At 40.1% G+C, this 22844-nt stretch overlaps 2 protein-coding genes across 8 annotated transcripts in view; one reads left to right on the top strand and one right to left on the bottom strand.

Moving 5' to 3' along the window:
- The window catches only part of BRCA1 (BRCA1 DNA repair associated), a 66841-nt gene extending 60228 nt beyond the window's left edge, over window positions 1–6613 (bottom strand). Inside the window, exons 1-3 of the mRNA XM_040245226.1 lie at window positions 6179–6613; window positions 5203–5313; window positions 53–106 (exon numbers count right to left, since the gene is read on the bottom strand). Coding sequence (XP_040101160.1) covers window positions 53–106; window positions 5203–5282 — 134 coding nt within the window. The 5' untranslated portion in view covers window positions 5283–5313; window positions 6179–6613. The remainder of the gene's footprint in view (window positions 1–52; window positions 107–5202; window positions 5314–6178) is intronic.
- A 624-nt stretch (window positions 6614–7237) lies between these two features.
- The window catches only part of NBR1 (NBR1 autophagy cargo receptor), a 28308-nt gene continuing 12701 nt past the window's right edge, over window positions 7238–22844 (top strand). For 6 of the 7 annotated variants that reach the window (XM_040245241.1, XM_040245237.1, XM_040245240.1 and 3 more), the window contains exons 1-10: window positions 7238–7319; window positions 10466–10576; window positions 11750–11812; window positions 12533–12551; window positions 13316–13338; window positions 19716–19910; window positions 20222–20299; window positions 20787–21001; window positions 21486–21653; window positions 22080–22289. In XM_040245241.1, the coding sequence (XP_040101175.1) occupies window positions 10475–10576; window positions 11750–11812; window positions 12533–12551; window positions 13316–13338; window positions 19716–19910; window positions 20222–20299; window positions 20787–21001; window positions 21486–21653; window positions 22080–22289 (1073 nt within the window). In that variant the 5' untranslated portion in view covers window positions 7238–7319; window positions 10466–10474. The remainder of the gene's footprint in view (window positions 7320–10465; window positions 10577–11749; window positions 11813–12532; window positions 12552–13315; window positions 13339–19715; window positions 19911–20221; window positions 20300–20786; window positions 21002–21485; window positions 21654–22079; window positions 22290–22844) is intronic. The other variant, XM_040245238.1, reaches the window with a different exon arrangement.

The following is a 22844-nucleotide window of genomic DNA, read 5'->3' as shown; positions in this document are numbered from 1 at the left end:
AAGAATAAGTACAAAAGCTAATGGTGGAGCCACATAAAACATTCAAACTTACTTGCAAAATATGTGGTCACACTTTGTAGAGACAGGCTCTTTGATCAACTCCAGACTATAAAGGTGGGAGGGGGGAGAAAAGAAACGAAGGTCAGTAATTCATTTAAAAATAAGTGTGTTCTGGGATACATTAACCCTGGCGATCCAGTGGTTAAGACTCCGCGCTTCCAACGCAGGGGACTTGGGTTCGATTTCTGTCGGGAACTAGGTAAGATCCCACAAGCTGTGCAGCACAGCCAAAAAACAGATAAGGATTTTTTTAGTATAAACATGAAACTATTATTACTCCTAAAAAATAACTGCCTTAACATCATCTAATATACAACTAATGTTCCAATTTCCTTCATTGTCTCATAAAAATTTAATCATTATATCCATTTAAGTCAGGATCCAAACAAGATACACATCCTGCATTTGGTGGATATGTCTCAAGTTTCTTTTAATCTACAGACTTCTCTTTTCCTTCCTTGTCATTTATTTAAAAAACTAGGTCATTTGACCTGTAGAATTTCCCAAATTCTGGATTTTGTTGATTATAATGCTATAATATGGTTTAACTTGTCCCTCTAATCTCTACTTCCTGTAAACGAGGCTTGATCAAAACCAGGTTCAATTTTTGTCAAGAACACTTTACAGATGGTTCTGTGTACTTTTATTACATCACTGCAGGAGGTACATGATGTTTGGTTTGTGATTACTTTGTAAGAACAGTGTAAAAAACCCTCACTGAAGAAAATTCAGAAAACAATAAACTTAGAGAAATAACCTCTCCAGAAAAGAAAATATATCATCCAAATTGCCATCCCTGCCCATCTAACCACAAAATTTCAAGGCGCTCCTGAGATTAATTCATTTAACAATTTATTAAGTATTTATTGTGCTTCTCCTATGTGCAAGTACTGCTCCCAGAGATAGAAATACAGCAGCAAACAAAATAAAGACTGCCCTCATAGAACTTACATTCTAGTTGTGGTAGATAGTTGGTTGAGAAACAAAGATATATGGGAATAGTGCTAAAAAGAAAAATAAACCAGGATAAGGGGAAACGGGGTGCAGTGTGTTGTGGTGAGGGGTGTATACACAAGGTAGTCAAAAAAGGTCTCATGAAAGGGTGACACTGGTGGACAGCTGAGCAATGTGAGGAATCCAGTTGTGCAAAGGTTGGAAGAAGAACATTTCAGCAGGGGAGCAGAGAAGACAGTCTCTGAGCAGGACCAAGCCCAGGGTTTTTGAAGGACAGTGAGTAGGACCAGGGGCCAGGATGGAATGATTAAGGTGGAGATACTAGTGGAAGAGGTCAGAGAGGTAGCTGGGAGCCTGAGTAGGGAAGGACCTACAGGCTGTTTTAAGTCTCTGGTGTTTATTCTGAACGAGAGCTTCAGAAACTGATTTTTGGTAAAGTCCAAGCAAGGCATCAAAGAACAGGTAACCTGTGTGTATGACAGGAATGTGGCCTGCTAAATATTTAACATTTTAGAAAGGGATGACAAGAAAAGCTGGGGGACAATAGTCTCTTGTGAAGGGCTCAGTAACATAACTCTTGCAATCATGGGGTTTCTGACGCAGCACAGGGCAATGAAAAGAAAAATACCAGAGTAAGTCAGAGACGGGGTTTCTACTGCAATTCTCTTTGTTAGCAGAGTGATCTCAGGCCAACCACTCTACCTGAACCTCAGTTTCCTTCTCGGTCACCCACTCTACCAATGTCTTAAGGCTATTGTGAGAACAAAAATAAATGCTACTTGGGAAAATGTTTACAACCTGAGATGATTTGTACCAATGTTAGTATTATTATTGGGACTGAATGTGATTTTAAGAAGAAAAACAACTGGACAAAGAGAATTCTGATTTGTTACCAAATCATTATTCCTCAGATAGGCTAGATAGCAAAAGAAATTCTCAGTAAAAGAGAAATTGGATTTAGCTATGACAACAGATGGCTCTCATTCTCACCACTGACTCAATTTTGAAATAATTATATTTCAGTATGGTAATTAAAAACTAAGCTATACAAACATACTGTAAACACAAACTTTGAGCAGATGAAAATTCCAATATGTAAAAAGGTAATGACTGTTGAAGGAAAAGCCTGGAGAATGGGAATGAAAGAAAAAAAAATGTAAATGTTTTCTTCTAGATCATGATGAGAGTACATGTTTACTGTAAAAGTGGTTCAAATTTTTTAAACATTCTTCAAACCTGGAAATATTTTAGGCCTACTTCTACATTTTGAATGTAAATTACTAATTACATTTTGAGCTTCCAACATGGTAAATGATTGCAAAAAGCAGCTAGGTTAGGCTCGAAATACAACCATACCACCCACTAGGATACACACTTTAGCAAACTCTTCTGAAAGTCAAAGAACTTATATATTCATGTAAAAAGTTAGAAAAAAATACCAATTATCAGAAATAAACGCCAATAGTGACTCAGAGGCCAGCAGAAGGAATTTCAGCTTGAGACCTCAAAGAAGATGGAAACCTACCCTACAGCTAACATAAGTAATACTGTTTCCAGTCACAATCAGGAATCATTTATTAAAACATAACTGAAAATTGTAGTTCTGGGCAATGTTTTTTTAAAAAATGAACTAAATATGATTCCCATCCTAGAATTCCCCACTTAAATGAGTTTAAGGTTTAACAACAACCAAGAATAGTTTTAGTTTAAAAACCCATGTCTATGTCTAATAGAAAACAGATTAAAAATAAAAAAGGAGCTAGAAAATACACAATAATTGACTGAAAATAAAATTTAACATTAACTTTCATTCTCACATCTTTAATTTTTACTTTATCTGAGATTTTTAATTGATGGATTAATTTGCCAGAATGAGAAAGAATATTATATAATATTATGACTGAGTCTCATGGAAACTGTAAAGTTAATGAACCCAAATACCATATTATTAAGGACTTTTTGATCACTCTTTGTAATTATCATGAGTAAGTTTTATCCTGTTTCAAAAGCAATTTTTCCCCAATTGTCATTTCCTGCTTCCCTGGCTCTGATGGTTCATAAATTTGGCTGTAAAGCTCATTCAGCTTGGATTCTTGTTTAGCTGAAATGTTGAGGGGCAGGAAAGCAGAAGGTTGGTTACTTATAAATCTTGTTTCTCTCTGCAAACACAACTTGCATTTTCTTTCATATTATTTTCTTGACTCCAAATATGAAAAACAACTTTCATGAAGCACAAAGGAAAGGTGCAACTTTCCAGACTAGTTTTTGAATAATACTCACCACTATCACCATATTAAAAAACTCAACTATATCAAAGAACCAATTTAGTTTATTAACACCTTCAACAAATGTTGACGAGTGGCCATTATGTCCCAGATGCTGTTCTAACTACTGATGATATGAAGTAAATAAAACAAAAAACCTCTGCCCAGAGTTTATATTCTGTGGGGGTTGAGAAAAAAGATAAATTATACAGAATGTTAGGTAGTAATGAGTTATGAAAAAATTAAGCATTATGGAGGAATGGGGGATAGAGAGTATGTAAGGGGTGGGAGTGTTTCAATTTCAAATTAACACTGTCTGCCTCTTTGAAAGATGGTATTTCCATCAAGATTTGTGAGCCATGCAATTACTAGGGGAAGAACACTGTAGGCAGAGGGGGCAGCAAGCAAAAAAGCTCAGACACAGGAGAATGTCTGAAGATCAGTGAAGAGGACAGAATGACCAGAGAATAAGAGGAGAGAGGGTAATCAATAAACTTTCTAAATTTCCTTTCTGGCTTTTCACCAAGAAATTCTGAGATATGGTTTTTAATTTATTTTGTAGATTTTATTTAATAGATTTAAGAGATACCATTGAGATCATTTAGCCTGGGGTTCATAACCTTTGTTGTACCATTGATTCCTTTCGGGAGCTGATAAAGCTCATGAATCCCCTTCTCACAGTGATGTCTTTAAATATATAAAATACAAGATATAAAATTATATTAAAAAACTATACAGGAATATAGCTCTATCTATAGGCCTCTAAGGGTCGTGGAGAGTCAGTAAGTTAAGAGCTCCTGAATCCACATAAGATAACTTTCTGGGTTGAAAAAAATGTTCCATATCTTGACTGGGTTACAAAGATACATACACTTACCCAAAGTCAAAGACTTGTACACTTATGTTTTCTGCATTTCACTGTATGTAAATTATAAGCCTTTAGAATTCTAGTCCCCTCTTTATATTGTAGATGAAGAAAAACAAAGGTTCACTCATAATGTCCAAGAGTAGGGAGGGGCACGATAGGATTGGGGGTAGCGAGAGGTGTAAGAGACTACAAGGATATATTACATTGGGATGGCCAAAAAGTTTGTTTGTGCTTTTCCATATCATCCTATAGGAAAACTGAATGAAGTTTTTGGCCAAACCAATACAACATGGCGAATATAGCCATTCTTTTGTAATAACTGTAAATGGAGAGCGATCTTTAAAAATTATAAAAAATAAAAATTGTTAAATAAATAAAGGGGTATAAAAGTCAAACTGCTAACTGCTAAGTCACTTCAGTCGTGTCCGACTCTGTGCGACCCCATAGACGGCAGCCCAGCAGGCTCCCCCGTCCCTGGGATTCTCCAGGCAAGAACACTGGCGTGGGTTGCCATTTCCTTCTCCAATGCAGGAAAATGAAAAGTGAAAGTGAAGTCGCAGAAACTTGCCAAAGGTTTTGAGGACTTGCAGTATTCTCATTTAAATATACAGGGCTAATTTCAGCCAAAGGTTCTCCCAGGACATACCCACTCACTGACATCAAGCATTCGTGATTTTATATTCCCATTATCAATTATGTCCATTCCAAGTGATCAAGCTGGTTACGGAGCTGGATGAAAACTCCAAATATCACTTAAGCTAAACCAGATCCCTGGTTCTACATTGGTAGAACCAATCAAGACACTTTGTGGACATTCAAGACAGGGAGCAGTGTGTGCTGAGGTGACAGAAAGGGAAAGGGAGAGACCCAGTGGAGAAAATGGAGAAATTTCCTATATTCTTAAAGGTCTTCGCTAAGAAAGCAGCAACTTTAATAGTTTAATCTTAACAGACATAACAATTTTTCTCCTTACCATCTTAAGGTCAATTCCATTCATTTGCATAGGATATACTGGATATACAAGAAGAATCTCAAATTAATAAACTTTCAACTTACCATATCGGACACTCTAAGATTTTCTGCATAGCATTAAGGACATTTTGTACTTCTTCAACATGATCCGGAGATAAGTCCATTTCTTCCTGTTCCAATGAACTGAATAAATTACTTTAAAACGGTTATATAAACAGTTTATTAAGCGTTATTTAAGATTGGAATGCTTTAGAATCAGACCATAGAACTAATGACCAAAGCCTTATTTTAAAAAAAATTCTAAACGTTTTGTGTAATTAAGACCATTTCAGTTCTGTTTGTGCACATCTACCCTCCAATCATTTCCTTTTGATTTTTTTCATTCTCCAAGAAAGGGAAAGCCACAGTGGGGTGACTGACTGGGTGAGTGGTGTACCCTCCTATTTCTCCAATCATCACAGTTGTTTTTTTTCTCGTCCTTAAAATAAAAATCAACACCAACCAACGCTCCTAGCCCTGTCCTTCCCCAGATTTTCCCACTGGCCTATACTCAGGATTCTCCTCAGGCACATCGGTACCAGCAGCTTCTGGGCCTATGGAGGTTCCTCCCTCTTCTTCTTTCTGGCCCCTTCACAGAAACTCACAAGAATCCAGTTCTTAAGGGCTCTGCCTCGCACAAAGGCCTTTCTCTTCCTCTTCCCACATAGAGTCCTGCCCCCGTTTTCCCTCAGGGTCCCTTTCTCAAATATACCAGCTCGTCTTTTCATACCATGTCGTCCCCCTCAGGACCCATCAGGATTCTCCCTAGGACACCCCATTACCCCGCCCTTATCATCTGCACCTCCCCCCAGATCCCGTGACCCACAAATAGACCCTTTCCCCACGACTTCCCCAGATTCAACGTCTTAGGCTTCTCAGGTTCCACCTTCCGTCCGCCCCCCACCCGACAACATCCGTCTTGCTCGCCTTCAGGAGTCACCTCTCCCCGGCTCTCCCCACACCTGTTTACTGCCCCAGAGCACCCCATGGGCCGCTCTCCCTTCCCCCACGGTTCTCTCACCTTTTACCCAGAACAAGAGGTCCGGGCTTCCTGGGCCCAGAAGCCCAGTTCTCTGAAAAAGCCCCCGGACAGTCCTGGGTCCAGAGAGCTCACACCGCGCAGTCGCAGTTTCAACTAATCCGTAATTCCCGCGCTTTACTGTTGCCACGGAAACCGGCGGCAGCCGCGAGCGAGAGCCTCTCAGAACGCGAGAACCGGATACGTAACTGAAGGGCGGAGCAGAAAGTATTGAGTCTCTCGGGGGCTCCCGATTGGTCATACATGCTTTCCCTATTTACGTAATTAGAAAGAGACGGAAGAGACCAAGTTCTCCCGGAGTTTTTAAATAGGCGCCCTCCCTCTCACTTCTACCCTTCCAGTTGAGGGTTATTACGTCACAGTGATTGCTGTACTAAGGTCGAGATCGCTCCTTGGACCCCTAATATGAGCGCAGGAAGAGGCCCAGCTCCCTCACCCTTTGCGCTGCAATGGGAGTTTCAAGTTTAGGTAAATAATAGCGTTGTGAGGGGAAAACTACGATTTCCAGCATGCATTGCGGATCGAAAGGCCTTGGCCACAGTGTTCCTTGGAAACTGTAGTCTTATGGAGAGGAACTTCCGATACGGGAGGCAGACACGAGTCTAACAACTCAGTTGATAAATTGAAGAGCTCCGCGCTCTTATGCATGTCAACAGATATGGATTGGAGTGTTATGTTTTCGTACATCGAGTGGATAATAGGCTAAAGAACCTACAGTCCCCATCCAGCCCCGCGAGTCTCCAGCAAGTCGTCCTCTAAGGTCGGTGACCTAAAGAAATGCAACGGGCGCGTTTTTCACCTGGGAAGGGGAAATCATCCGGGGCCCCGGCCCACGGCTGCGCACTCACAGTTCCGCCCCTTTGCCCCGTGTTTGTTGTTGTTGTGAGGGTCAAGCTCCTCCTGCCCCGCCCCCGCCAACTTATCTTCGACCAATCAGTGGGGCTGTAGTTTTGAGGGACACTTGGTAAGAACCAATCATCTTGTCGAAAACTCAGAGAACCTGGGGACTAGGCCCTGTCTCTATCCGCCATGTTAGATTCACCCCGCAGGGATAGCAGGAGAGCTGGCAGCGAACGGTTCTTGCATTGGCCTCCGGCAGGCGCCCCCCGGGGGCGGGAAGCTGGTAAGGAAACAACTGCGGTTACCTAGGGGTGGTGTCACGTCTCACTGAGAGGACTTGGGGAAGTTCACGGGAGGAAGCCTCCACAGGAGAGGGGCGACTTCTTCCATGACTTGGACAACCGATCTTTTAAGTGACCGGATGGGAGAGCCGTTCGTGTTCTGAGGGACCGAGGGTGCGGATACCACAGGAGGGACGGAGGGTCCGTGGTTCAGAACGCCTAGCTTCTGATGAAGGACGCCGATACTCCCCAGGACAAAAAAGGCCTGGGCAAAGGAAACGAGAGAGTCCTCAGGGGGTGGTGACACTGTCTTGGGGACAAGGAATGCTAGGAAATGATAACTGGAAGACTAGGATGAAGTCTGCAAGAAAAAAAAGAAAGATGACATTGCCCATACAGCCTCCTCACTCCCCCTCATCCCACTTTTGGGGAACCTCATAAGAAGTCTCCTTGTTCAGGGACCTCTGGTATTGGAAAGGCACCATTTTTCCTTTTTATGGAACACACAGCTTTCAGGTCACACATTTTAACTCCAGGATAGGCCTCAGGTGGAGACAGTAATCAAAGCTCAGGTTCCAGGTCAACTTCATTAAAGGGATGTTTGAGATCCTGGAAAAATCGACTTAAAGGAAAAGCTGACTTGTGCCAGGGAAAGCTGAGCCAGAGCATGAATTTAATATAATCCAGTTAATGAAAGCTGAAGGCCTAGGCCACAGCTACCTGACTTGACTAACTACAGTGACAGAGGACACTAACCACAGCTTTGGTATTTTCACAAGTTCAAGATTAATGCTCTCGCTGAAAGAATTTCACATCCAAGGCAAATAAATAGGCGACTCTTTATGAAGACCTGGCTATAGTCCAGCTAAACTAGAATCTCCCACTTCCTGTTTTCACCTCCCTAGTCAGCCAGCTGGGTGAGCTCCAAAGTATCTAAACTTATTTCCAGTTGTGTAATTTGAGAAAGAGGGAAGAAGGTTAGCTTCCTTTTGGATTCTCAAAAGTGCGGAAGTGTGTTTCTCAGAAGTTGAAAACAGAATGTGTTTTAGAAGATCCAGTTGGCAGAATGAATTAGTCAATCGCCCCGATTTTTTTGCCCAGGATTCTGGGGTGTTGACAGGAGTTTTGTCCAAATTTTAAGGACCCCAAGAATTGCATTCTGTATGAATGAAATACTGGGTGTCAGCAGGATTGGTGCCAGAAACTATTTTGATAATGCTCTTGGCTCTAGGTGGAGACAGAGATTGGAAAAAGTTGGGGGATGTTTGTGTTTATATTTACCAAAAAAAAAAAAAAAAAAAAACACCCAGATCCCTGATTCTCAGAGAGTTCAAGGTCCTTTTTAATGACAGTCTCACAGTTGTATTGTTTCACAAGGCAATTCATTATACTGTGGAAAACAGCACTATGTCACATTCTAAAGGCTGATTTATATAATAATAACTTTCATGTTTAAGTACTGTTTTCAAAGAACCAGCATACACATTTTTACTTAATTCTTACGATAGCATTGTGAGGTTAGCAAAATGGAGATCTCAGGCTTATTTTACAGGTTCAGAAACTGAAGCTCAGAGTTTAAATGACCTGCTCACACTTATATGGCTAGTAATGTGCCAGAGCTGTCTGGAATCCAGCTCTTCTAAATTACTTTGCTCCCTCCCTTCTTCACTGTAAACTCCTGAGACTTAATCTTGGTCCTCTGCTGTGTCTGTGCCTTGAGCAGAATCTGAATCTGTAGATGCTTAGTCAGGATTCATTAATGAATATGTTTAAAAAAAAAATGAAACATGAAAAGGCTGTTCTTTTACAACTTATGTTTAGATTTAAACTTTTTTATAAAGTCATAAAAAACAATCTAACAATTTGTAAGTAAAATTTCTTTGAGAGGTAAAACCCTCAGTTATTTTATGGATAAAATGATGACTGTCAAATAATCCAGTAGAAGGACTTCCCTGGCAGTCCAGTGGCTAAGACTCCACGCTCCAAATGCAGGGGACAGAGGCTTGACCCCTGGTTGGGGAACTAAGATCCTGCATGTGGCATGATGTGTTTAAAAACAGTAATAATAAAATAATCCGGTAGGGAAAGGGCATTGCTATAACAAGATTAGTCCTGAGTTGATGGTAATTATGAAGACAGTCGATGGGTCTTTCAGGGTTCATTGTATATTAATCTCTCTTATAAAGGTTTAAATTTTCCCATAATAGTTAGATTTTAAACAATAGTCGACTATAGTCAATCCATATTGGGGGTATGGAAGAGTATAGCTGAAATGAGGGTAACTTTGAGTTGATCATTATAGTTAGATCATCACTATTCTCCACTTTTATGTATATTTGAAATTCTGCATAAAAGAAAAAGGTAGACTGCCCCCCAAAAAAAATCTTGAGTAAAGGGTGTTGACTGGTACACCTGTGTAGTTTCTTGGCTAGTGTTTCAGCCTCTAAATTGTTAAAATAGATCTCATAGAGACCCTAGGTTGCTCAGTTTAGGAAAAGGCATCTTTTCCAAGAAAAATGTATTAGAACATCTTCAAGCTTTAGGAATATAAATTCCCCAAGGGTAGAGTCCTCCTCTTACTCATCTTGGTATCCTACTAGTAGATATGTAGCAGCAGGTATCTGTTTAATTAAGCAGTCATCATAAAGTTCATAAAATCCAAAAGGATTTTACAAATGTTAGATGATTTCTATGAATGTGACCAAAATTTACATTCTCTTTGCAAACATATGGCAGTGAGATTTGTTTTAAACCACCTGAAAGTGAAAAGTGAAAGTGAAGTCGCTCAGTCGTGTCCGACTCTTTGCCCCATGGACTGTAGCCTATCAGGCTCCTCTGTCCATGGGATTTTCCAGGCAAGAGTGCTGGAGTGGATTGCCATTTCCTTCTCTAGGGGATCTTCCCGACCCAGGAATCAAACCCTGGTCTCTCGCATTGTAGGCAGACGCTTTACTGTCTGAGCCACCAGGGAGCACCTACTAGACTGTAAATGGCAGAAGAGCAGGGGCATTATCTTCTTATCCACTGCTGTGTCCTCCTATCCTAGCCCATATTAGGTCCTCACAGACATTAGCTGATTGAATGTTTATGCATTTACAGAACCCTGTCTAATGTGTTTTCTCTCCCTCACCCATCCTGTCTTCTCTAGGCCCACAACATGGAACCACAGGTTACAATAAATGTGACTTTTAAAAATGAAACTCAAAGCTTCCTAGTTTCTGACCCAGAAAATACAACTTGGGCTGATGTGGAAGCTATGGTGAGTGTTATTTTGTTTTGTTTCTTCATCCTTTAAGCAGGGATATTTTCCCCTAAAGTAATTATTTTTAGCCATGCTTCTTAGCTGTAAAGTCTGTCATATTTACCACTTCTGAACCTTTTGGAAAATAATTTTTGTCAAGGGTTCGGTGTTCATACAGATGTACCTGATAGAGGAAACAAATTCGTCTTGAAGAGTTTAGAAAGGAAAGGTAAAACTTTAAGTGAAATAGGACTTAGAAATTCTTTCCTTGTAGATACAGCCTAAGGAATGAATTGGTGTGGGCCCCACCCTAACCAGGGCAGATAGGTTACTGTGGGTTTTGAACCACCAAAGATACAATTTGTGTTTCTCAAGATCTGATCAGTTGCTTTTATTGGTAGGTCAAGAGGATGAGTATCTCAGAGTTGAACAGGAAAACTGCCACAGATGTTCACACAGCAGCTCATTCTGTTCCTTTTGTTGTTACTGGTAGTGCCTTTCCTCCTCTAGGTTTGCCCTTTGTTCTATTTTTGTTTGATTTGCGATAGTGAATGTTTTACTTCCTGTGTAACTGTGTTTGTCTAATGAAATTCTGGTTAAAAACCTACTTTTACCAGGTTATGCGTTATGGTAAGACATGGTGGAGAGACCTCAAAAGATGATCTGATCTAGTCCTCTGACTTCCAGGAAAGATTTCTTTATATTTATTTATACTGCCTGGACAGATAGTTATCCAGAAAGTTGGATCTTGTTTGTCAAATGATCTGAAAATCAAAAACAGCTGTGTTTATTTTCCTATTAGTTAAATGAGCTGACAGCTTGCCTTTTTTCTTTATGGTAAATTTTAAATTACTTTGTATAATATGTGCCTGTTATAAGAAATGAAACAATCCAAATATATATAATGAAAAGATTAATATCCCTCCACTCCCCTCACCCTTCACCCACTATTTCAACCTCTTTAGGAGTAGTCAGTGTTAACAGCCCTGTATGTACTCTTAGTTGCAGCATGTGGGATCTAGTTCCTTGACCAGGGATCGAACCCAGGTCCCCTGCATTGGGAGCGTGGAATCTGAGCCACTGGCCCACCTGGGCGGTCCCTGACCATCCTTTATATTATGATTTCTAGGGTTCTGTTGCAACCTGCCTTTTTGATAACTTGATCATATAGTGTGCACATTTTATTTGCAGGTAAAAGTTTCGTTTGATCTGAACACTATTCAAATAAAATATTTGGATGAGGAAAATGAAGAGGTAAAGTATATTATAGTACCCATGCCCAGGTATCCAGAATAAGGATCTTATTTCTCAAGAGGGATATGTGTTCAAAACTATCAGAATACTGTTTATCTCATTTGTGTAGGAGTTTAAATATATTTGATAATTGCATGTTCTAAGCCAACTTGTGGCATCTGAAATGGAGTTGAGAAATAGGAAAGCAGCATTGAAGAAGAAAATCTGAGAGATGACTTAAAACTACATAGTGATCTTACGTTCAGCTATATCACAAGCTGCTATTCAGTCTATAATAATAAAAAATAACGGCAAACCCTCATTGAGTGGTTATAACGTGTCACACTAACAACAGTACTATGTGTGTATATACTATTATCACCATTTCTTTGTTATTCATGAGGAAACTGAGGCACAGAGAGTTTCAGTAACCTTGCCTAAAAGAGCAAAAGCTGGGAAGTAGTAGAGTAGGGTACCACTCATACCCTCTGACACATACTTCATACTTTCTGGCTCCAGAGCCCAGGCTCCTAGCCACTATACCATGCTGTTTCTCAGTGGACCTGAAATAAAGGTAGAAGTAATAGTTAAGCAAGAAAATTAATTATTCACAGTTAGTTCAGGTCCTGGAAAAGTGGAACCACTAACCTGAGATTTTGCGTCTGTCCTGTGAGGCTGGATATGCTGAATTGCTCAGTTGATGAGAGGCTTATAATTCACTGTTGCTTTTTTTCCTTACAGGTATCCATCAACAGTCAAGGTGAGTCCCTAAGAAAACCTATTAAGCTTTATTTAAAAATCTTAATCTGATCATGGGCATTGGTCTTTCCATTTACACTCAAATCTTGTTGCAGTAATAGAGTAGAATTTGGGATAAATGCACTCATTTACCCGTGGGCATTAGATTCATGGCAAATCTTTATTTTTTAGCAGTTTTTTGTGTGTAGCTTGGTACCTTGATTGGACCCAAAGGACCTCTTTAATGAAACGTTCTCTTGTATTTAAGATGCTAATCTTTTGAAAATACACTTCCCAGTTCAACACATTTAACTTGTTATCCTGGTATTGCTTTTTTCCTTGACTTGGTGTACATGTTAAAGTCCATGTATAAATAAGATGGTTGTTCAGAACATGGGTGCATTTTCCATAGGAACAATGTTATATTTTTAACTGGCTGAAATGATAGTATTAACATTATCTTTGAACTTTGTTGAGTCTTGAGCTTTGTTAAGCCTAGTGTAAGGGAACTGGATTGAGTTTTTGTAATTGGAAGGCTCCGGTAGCAAAGAGAGAAGGATTTAAGTGGGAGAACTAGTCTGCAAGTAGCTTCTATTTATGACAGCATGAGAAGGGAGTTTGTCAGCTAAAAGGTAGTAGCTGTTTGTGTATAACAATTGTAAGCTAAAAAAAAATTTTTTTTTTGTAAGCTAAGAATTTTTAAAAGTAAGAATTTACTGTGCTTAATTGAATCTTTTGGGCTGGTTAAAAAAATAATAATAACAGTATGTATTTTTGTCCTTTTAGGAGAATATGAAGAAGCACTTAAGGTAATGATTATTTCATCTTATTTTCAAATAATTCAAAAAATATTTATGGACTAAAACTTGACCCTTAATTCCATTGGCCATGGGGAGAAACTAATGACTGTAAACACAGCAAAACCCATTTTTAGGGAGACTGGGTTGAGTTTGGCGTACCACGCAACAAAAGGTACATCCTAATGTAAAGATTCTTTCTGATGATCATGGCATCTCATTGCTGATCTTGAAGCCACCGTCCTGGCATTTCAGAATTCAAAAAACTCTGGATTGATGCTTTCTGGTTCACACTTTTCATCTCCTTCCTTCACTTTGTTCCCTGTAGAATATTACACTACAATGTGAAAGAATTTAAGGTGTAACCATGCAGTTACAAATATTCTCTTGTTTGTCACTGATCAATTAGAGCATTCCTCAAGGTCACTTATTTAAGGTGTGCTAAGCTGACCTTTCATTGACTATCGTTTGTGAACTTCTAATCCAGATTAAGTCATTTTCCATAATCAGTTTTGGTCTAGGGAGAGAAGAAGGGAAAGGCAAGATTTTTTTTTTAAATCAGGAGCTGGATTTACCCTTTCCAGTTTATGGTCAAAACTGCTGTTCTGGGTGCTACTTGTTTCAAAAATTTAGCCAATTTTTATTGTTTTTTTTTTTTTACTGAGAAATCTGTATTTCCCAGCCAGTCTCTTGGTTTTAGATATCCATGTCCTCTCCTGGTTTCTCATAGTTGAAATACCCATCTGTGTTAAGAATTTCTCATGCTTTGTAATTTCTCTCTGCCCCAGTTTTCATGCAATCTTCCTGTTTGCTCTTTGTTTTTAAGCTGTTTTCACATGATGTTCCCTAACACCCCTTTACTGTTCTTCAACTCTTCCAGCTTTTCGGTTTCCCAATTCTCAGAAGCTACAGTAGTTTCACTAAAAAAGTCTTTTTAAAACTTCAGAATTCCTCTACCTTTCCCACATTCACTATTTTACCCATTCATTCAGAAACCTTGGATGTCAGGAGTCTATAGAGTTTATATAAGCCTGTCTTGCCCTAGGAAGCAAGACTTCTTTTATATGCATAGTTTTTACATAATTACTGTATAATACTTAAAATCCCACATTTATATTTTGACACAGTTTCATTGTAGTTGTTTCTTGAGCAATTTTTTTCACAGACTCTACCAAGTATTTTAGAAAAAGCTTCTTGGTTTCTGGCCTAGAATAGGAGTTGACAAACTATACCTGGTAAGTTGGTTGTGTCTGTGTGTGTGTATGTGTGCACACATGCATGTGCACGTCAGTTCAGTAGCTCAGTCCTGTCCAACACTGTGTGACCCTGTGGACTGCAGCACTCCAGGCTTCCCTGTCCATCACCAACTCCAGGAGCTTACTCAAACTCATGTCCAGAGAGTTGGTGATGCCATCCAACCATTTCATCCTCTATCGTCTCTTCTCCTTCTGCCTTCAATCTTTCCCAGCATTGGGGTCTTGTCCAGTGAGTCAGTTCTCCGCATCAGGTGGCCAAAGTATTGGAGTTTCAGCTTCAGCATCAGTCCTTCCAGTGAATATTCTGGACTGATTTTCTTTAGGATGGACTGGTTGGATCTCCTTGCAGTCCAGGGGACTCTCAAGAGTCTTCTTCAATACCACAGTTCAAAAGCATCAATTCTTCGGTGATCAGCTTTCATTATGATCCAACTCTCAAATCTGTACATGACTACTGGAAAAACCGTTGACTAGATGGACCTTTGTCAGCAAAGTAATGTCTCTGCTTTTTAATATGCTGTCAAGGTTTGTCATAGCTTTTCTTCCAAGGATCAAGCATCTTTTAATTTCATGCCTGTGGTCACCATCTGCAGTGATTTTGGAGCCCCCAAAAATAAAGTGTCTTACAGTTTCCATTGTTTCCCCATCTGTTTGCCATGAAGTGATGGAACTGGATTCCCGGATCTTAGCTTTCTGAATGTTGACTTTTAAGCCAACTTTTTCACTCTCCTCTTTCACTTCACTTTCTGCCATAAGGGTGGTGTCATCGGCATATCTGAGGTTATTGATACTTCTCCTGGCAATCATGATTCCAGCTTATGCTTCATCCAGGCCAGCATTTCACATGCTATACTCTGCATATAAGTTAAAGAAGCAGGGTGACAATATACGTCACGTAGACGTACTCCTTTCCCAATTTCTCTGTTGTTCCATATCCTGTTCTAACTGTTGCTTCTTGACCTCCATAAAGATTTCTCAAGAGGCAGGTAAGGTGGTCTGCTATTCCCATCTCTTTAAGAATTTTCCACAGTTTGTTGCGATCCACACAGTCAAAGGTTGGGTGTAGTCAGTAAAGCAGAAGTAGAGGTTTTTCTGGAACTCGCTTGCTTTTTCGATGATCCAATGGATGTTGGCAATTTGATCTCTGGTTCCTCTGCCTTTTCTAAGTATGCTGCTGCTGCTGCTAAGTCGTTTCAGTCGTGTCCGACTCGGTGCAGCCCCATGGACTGCAGCCCACCAGGCTCCTCCATCCATGGGATTTTCCAGGGAAGAGTAGGGGTGCCATTGCCTTCTCTGGTTTTCTAAGTATATATATATTATTTAAAATTTTTTCTGAACATTGTATTTCATCTGAATTTAAATGATAAAAGTATTATACCTCTCACTCAACTAAAAGGTTCTTTCAGTTCTCCAGGCCAGGCTTCCTTCAGAGGTAAATAAATAAGAAACAGATCACCTCACGCCTGTCAGAATGGCTATCATCAGGAGGGTCACAAATAACAAATGATGGCAGGGCTGTGGAGAAAAGAAAACACTTGTACACTATTGGTGGGTATGTAAATTTGATGTGGCCACTATGAAAAACAGTCTGGATGTTTCTCAAGAAACTAAAAATACAACTACTGTATGACCCAGCAGTTTTACTCCTGAGTATATAGACAAAGGACATGATACTAATTTGAAAAGATGTATGCACACAATGTTCACAGCAGCATTATTTATAGTAGTCTAGATAGGGAAGCAACCTAAACGTCCATCAACAGACGAATGGATAAAGATACGTACACACACTCACAGTTAGTTGTTGTTTAGTTATTGAGTCATGTCTGACTCTTTTGCAACCCCATGATTGTAACCTTTCAGGTTCCTCTGTCCATTAGATTTCCCAGGCAGGAATACTGGAGTGGGTTGCCATTTTCTCCAAGGGATCTTCCTGACCCAGGGATCGAATGAACATCTCCTGCATTGGCAGGTGGATATCACTGAGCCACCAGTGAAGTCCAGGAATACTAGTCAGCCATAAAAAAGAATGAAGTTTTGCCATTTACAACAATATGAATGTAGCATAGTGAAATAGATCAGGAAGAGAAAGGCAAATACTGTATATTGTCATATATGTGGAATCTAAAAAGTAAAATGTGACTATAACAACGAAACAAACTCACCAATACAGAAAACAAACTAATGGTTACCAGTAGGGAAGGACAAGAAAGGGGTAGAGGATTTAGAGATGCAAACTATTACATATAAAATAAATAAGCTACAAGAAATGGAGAATTTAGCCATATCATATTTTATCATAACTATAAATGGAATATGATCTTTAAAAATTATGAATTACTAGGTTATATGCCTGACAGCATATAGTATTATAAATCAACCATACCTCAGTTAAAAAAAGGAAGGAGGGACTTTCTGAAGGTCCTGTGGTTAAGCCATCACACTTCTGACGGGGGGCTCACGTTCAATCCCTGGATGAGGAACTAAGATCCCACATGCCCTGCAGCTTGGACAAAAATAAAAAGCGAAAGGAAGAAAAGGAATCATGTATTTAGATGTAATTTGTTTTTACAAAAACAGTATTTGAATGTTTTCAGTATAGCTTAGCAATCCAGTTTCTGTTGACAAATTTAGTTCAGTGTTAGGAGGGGTAGTACATACCCGAACTCATAGCCAACAGATATCTTAATCCTTTCCACCAGAAAGTGCTGGTGGAAATTCCCGAGTGGTCCAGTGGTTAGGACTCTGAGCTTTCACCGTGGAGGGCACAGGTTATCTGGTTAGGTAACTAAGATCCTATAAGCTGCATGGTGTAGCCAAAAAAAAAAGGTGATACTGGCCTTTTTAGTAAAGCTTTAGAGCTTCTTCTCTCTTATTTCCTCCTAATTCTTGTTCTTTAATAGCATAGTTATCTTGTACTTGTTCACATTCTTCCTGTACTTTAAAATTATTTTTTAAATTATTATTTTTTGGTTGCACTGGGGTTTTGTTGCTTCATGGGGGGCTGTCTCTGTTTCCAGGGGGCTACTCTTGGTTGCACAGGCTTCTCATTGCAGTGGCTTCTCTTGTTGCCGTGCAGAAGCTCTAGGCATGTGGGCGCGGTAGTTGTGGCACACAGGCTTAGTTGCCCCATGGCATGTGGGATCTTCTCGGACCAGGGATTCAACCTGTGCCCTGTGCGTTGGCAGATGGATTCTTATTGTACAGGGAAGTCCCTCTTCCTGTGTTTTTTGGTATGTTTTCTTTCAATTAATATTTTTCTTTGGAAGAGCAGGAGAGTTTACTCTTATGCTACATTGTTCTTCTAGCTGAGACTGCTCAAAGCTCAGAGTTCTTCAGACAAAGCCTGATCAGTACTACATTGTTCTAGCAAATGTTGATCTACTCATCCTTCTGACAAAGGATGGTCAACTTCTAGTTCTGACAAGGACTGGTAACTTTTCTAGGTTGCTTCCTGAATCTTTCCTCTTTAGCTAATTAGAGATATTTCAAATGATCAGGATATAAATCTGTGAATTGAGATTCCTGTGAGGTTTAAGCCTTCATCTCCTGCCATAGCAATTTCTTAGTATGTTGCTGACTTTTTAGTTTTCTTCAAAATGTAAAGCTTTCCCTTACTAGGAAGGGAACTTTCCTTGTGAATTTTCCCCACAGAGGTCTATAGATGATTGGTGGTTAGGTCACCACGTTTTCTGTTTCAGGTTCTTATTTCTGAATCCGACTGGTAAAACTCATTTGCCATATGTCCCCAAACTCCTTGTTCACCACCTTGCTGCTGACCTCACCCTGACCACATATTTAAAGCTTTATTAGAACACAGTCATGCCTGTTCATCATGTTTTGTCTCTGGCTACCTTTGTGCCACAATGGCGGAGCTGAGTGGTTGTAGCAGAAATTGAATGGCCTACAAGCCTAACATACTTATTATATGGCCCTTTAAGAAAGTTTGTTGAACAACAAGAACCTCCTATATAGCATGGGGAACTATATTCAGTGTCTTGTAATAACCTATTATGGACAAGAAACTTGAAAAAGTGTGTGTGTATATGTATTGCGATCACTTTGCTCTACACCTGCCCTGAGTCATTGTAAATCCACTATACTTCAGTTAAAGAAAAAAAGGAATTTTGCTGATCCCTGACCTAAGATAAGAGCTTTCAGATGTTTTGGCCACAGAGTGCTGTTTCTAAGTGGAATCTTCAGAAGTCTAATGTGTGAAAATAGATAAAGAACAGTTCTTGTCACTGGGTAACAAGTGGGAGGAGCTAGAACCCCACAGACTTGACCGTCAATCTCTCCTTGGATGCTGGAGTACCTTCTTGAAACCTCAAATGCTCTTTGAAGTAGAGTTTTTAAAAATAGAGTGAGAAGATTCTCTTCAAAAAGAGGTGACCACTTAAGCATGCTTCCCAAAATACTATTCTTAGTGGGAAGGTAAAGACTTACGGACATAAGTTTAACTTTTCTGAGTCTTAGAATTGACTTTTGTTAAATTGAGACTAGAATCCATAAATGGAGTCCTACATTATAAGCCAGTTAACAGATGGTAACTGGACAAAGGTGGTGATCATTTCACAATGTATACCAATGTCAAATCGTTATGTTGTCCACCTGAAACTAATGTTATGTCAATTACACTTAAATTTTTAAAAATCAACCCAATTAATGAAAACATCTCACCTAATGAAGAGCTACACTAAAAACTTTGTTTTTAACAAAACCATTCCTAGTTAACATTCTTGGCAAAGAAACAGCAGGCTGAGCATTAGCATATTTGTCATTTGACCTAATTTTAAAAAGCATGAATCCTTGGGGATTTATCACACTACTCCTTCTACTTTTGTGTATGTTTGAAATGTTTCATAATAAAAAAGTTTGAAAAAACACTCCCCCCACCCCCAAAAAAGAAAGAAATCATTTTGAGGAATAGGTATAGTCTTGGAAATCAGCAGACATTTTACCTCTCTCTTATGATAAAGAATATTAAAAAAATATTACAGATATACAAAGAAGCATAAATCATGATATTTTCCAGCAAATGTTCCCATACCTTTTCTGTTTGTGTGGCTTTGAATTTTTATTTAGGAAAAGAATCACATAATATTGTTTTTATTTCATAACTTATGCTCTCAGATGGCAGTTAAGCAGGGAAACCAACTGCAGATGCAAGTCCATGAAGGGTATTGTGTTGTCGAAGAAGCCCCACCCCCCATTGGAACAGAAAAACGACCAGTTGCTAGGACAGGAAAGAAGCCCCTTGCACATTATTCTTCACTGGTGAGAGTCTTGGGGTCAGACATGAAGACCCCAGAGGATCCTGCAACACAGGTACGAAGGGAATGACCTATCTCTGATTTTTCTGACCTGTGTTTCATTGTCTCTGGTCTAAGATTTGAGCTGTTCTTCAGAGGTTTGGGAGTTAATTGTGACTGTCTCTGTCTGACTTTTTGAACTGGTAACAGTGGTTACTTCTGGAGAGGACCATGAATAGGGTGACATTTTTCTTATACTTTTTCATGCTCATTTTTAAAAACTGTACATTAATATTATTTGACAAAAGAAACCTCAAAATAATACATTATAGGACAGTTACTTTAAACAGAAGAAAAAAAGTATCTTGGATTTGTGTTTACTTGCAGCAGCTTCCACCTGCTCGACGTAATCCAGACCAGCCTCAAGACAAGCCCCCTGACTGGTTCACAAGCTACCTAGAGACAGTGAGTGTTCTTTCCAGCTTGGGTTTAGCAGCATTGTTGGCACAGATGGATTGTTGACGAAATAGAAAGCTAGCTCCAGAGGGCTGCTGCCTCTGGTACAGGTGAACAAAGAATGGTAGCTAATAATTTCCAAACTACAGCAGTTCCAGTCAAGAAAGTTCCTGGCTTTTGCAGTGATGTACTAGAAAAGGGGTGAGTTTAAGTATGTAAGAGAAAGAGACAAATTTCTGTCCTTGAGAAGGAAGTGTTAGAAATTCATCAAAGGGCTTCTTGATATTTGCTTTGAAGCCACTTTAGCTGTGGAAGGATTAGACTTTTCTTTTTCCTATGTTTCTGTCCATTCATTCTGTATCTATTATCTGATTATTGTGTTCTTATACCAGAGATGGTGAGGTTTCAGGTTTATTTTATATTTTCATGCCTTTTTCCAGTCTTGGAACTGAGAGAATTCCACTCCCCCCTCCCCCCGGTCTCTTCTGTATTCTAGTTCAGAGAGCAAGTGGTTAAAGAAACGGTTGAAAAGCTTGAACAGAAATTACACGAGAAGCTTGTCCTCCAGCATCCATCCTTAGGTTCGTGTCCCTCAGAAGTTTCAATGCCTGTTTCAGAGGAAACACTGTTTTTGCCAGAAAACCAGTTCAGCTGGCATATTGCTTGTAGCAGCTGCCAAAGGAGTATCGTGGGTGTGCGCTACCAGTGCAGGTAAAGCAATAGCTTGGGAATGAACACCCCTTAGAGCGGGAGGTTCTAATGTTCTGGGGGGGGGGGGGGAAAAGGGTGTACTTACTCTGAGCATCAGACACAGCAGCTCTGTATTGAAAACAAGCTAATCTTCACCAACAAGAGAAAGTAACTATTTGAAGAGTGAGTAATTAGATTGCTGTGTTCAGGTATACATTTGAATTGAGAGAGCCAGACAAAATTAAGTTCCCCAAAACAAAATTGGATCCCCAAGGGTTGTCTCCCTATCCAAATGCTTTCATATCTTTCCTCCCATAGATTGTCCTGTGAAATAGGTATAGGTGAAGTGTCACTATCTTCATTGATTCATGAGGATTGAGACATGGTATGTGTGGGTGGCATGCTCAGGTTCCCACCTCAGTGGTGATAGAGCAAATATATGGAAGTCTGGGTCCATATCTCCTGACCTCAGGTCCTTCCTACTGTGCCATTCCTTTCCTCACAGCCTCTGCTCATCCTACAATATCTGCGAAGATTGTGAATCGGGGCCGTATGCCCATGACTCCAATCATGTCCTGCTGAAGTTGCGGAGACCTGTTGTGGGTTCCTCTGAACCATTTTCTCACTCGAGGTTCTCTACTCCTCGTCTTCCTGCTGCTCTGGAACAGGCCAGGTAAAACCATATATATATGGGGTGTTTGTTCACTGGTTGGCCTCTTGGTTTTGGTGACAGAGTGGGATCACAAAACTAAATAGTCTCCTAGACTTCCCTTGTGGTCCATCCAGTGGTTAGGACTCTGTGCATCCATTGCAGGGAACACAGGTTTGATCCCTGGTTGAGGAACTGAGCTCCCACAAGCCGTGTGGCACAGCCAAAAAAAAACTGAAGAGTCTCCTTAGTTCCAGCTCCTTTCCAGTTGATGTGCGGTGACAGGGATAATTATCTGGAGCTAATGAGATAAACCAGAACTACAGAAAGAAATTAAGAAACTAAACTAGAAACAGATGCTGATGAAGACCACAGGTGGCTCAGAATAGCTTCAAGGTTTATTTGTGAGATTTGTATTTTAAGACTTTTTTTTTTTTTTAAATCTCACAGGCTCCAGAAGCAAGTTGATAAGAACTTCCTTAAAGCAGAAAAGCAAAGGTTGCGGGCTGAGAAGAAACAGCGTAAAGCAGAGGTCAAGGAACTTAAAAAGCAGCTTAAACTCCACAGGAAGATTCATCTATGGAATTCGCTTCATGGGCTGCAGAACCCCAAATCTCCTTTGGGCCGACCCGAGAGCCTGCTGCAGTCAAACACCCCGATGTAAGCCCAGGGCCAGGGCAGGAGCCAGAGCTTTAGGTCCAGCCATCTAAAACTGGAACTTAAGCCAACTTCTGTCTTATTTATTATTGCTAAGGCTACCCACTCCAGTACTCTTGCCTGGAAAATCCCATGGACGGAGGAGCCTGGTGGGCTGCAGTCCATGGGGTTGCTAAGAGTTCGGCACTAATGAGCAACTTCACTTTCACTTTTCACTTTCATGCATTGGAGAAGGAAATGGCAACCCACTCCAGTGTTCTTGCCTGGAGAATCCCAGGGACGGGGGAGCCTAGTGGGCTGCTGTCTATGGGGCTGCACAGAGTCGGACACGACTGACGCGACTTAGCAGCAGCAGCAGCAGCAACTCCTAACACTCAGACCCTTAAAACTTCCCATTTTCTGATCTTTGTGTTCTTAAAGGGTGGTTTGCTAGTCATCTTTGACCCTTCCTTTGTTGCCTTCTTCAGAAAAACAGAAACCAGTAAGGTTCAGAAACTGGTGTAATCTCTTCACTGGAGGCAGTCTGGATTTGAAGCAGAAGGAACAAATGTTTTAAGA

The sequence above is a fragment of the Oryx dammah genome, unplaced genomic scaffold, assembly GCF_014754425.2.
Source record: "Oryx dammah isolate SB20612 unplaced genomic scaffold, SCBI_Odam_1.1 HiC_scaffold_8, whole genome shotgun sequence".
Taxonomy (NCBI): Eukaryota; Metazoa; Chordata; class Mammalia; order Artiodactyla; family Bovidae; genus Oryx; species Oryx dammah.
The sequence above is the reverse complement of the archived record's forward strand: the minus strand, read 5'-3'. Positions and strand labels throughout refer to the sequence as shown.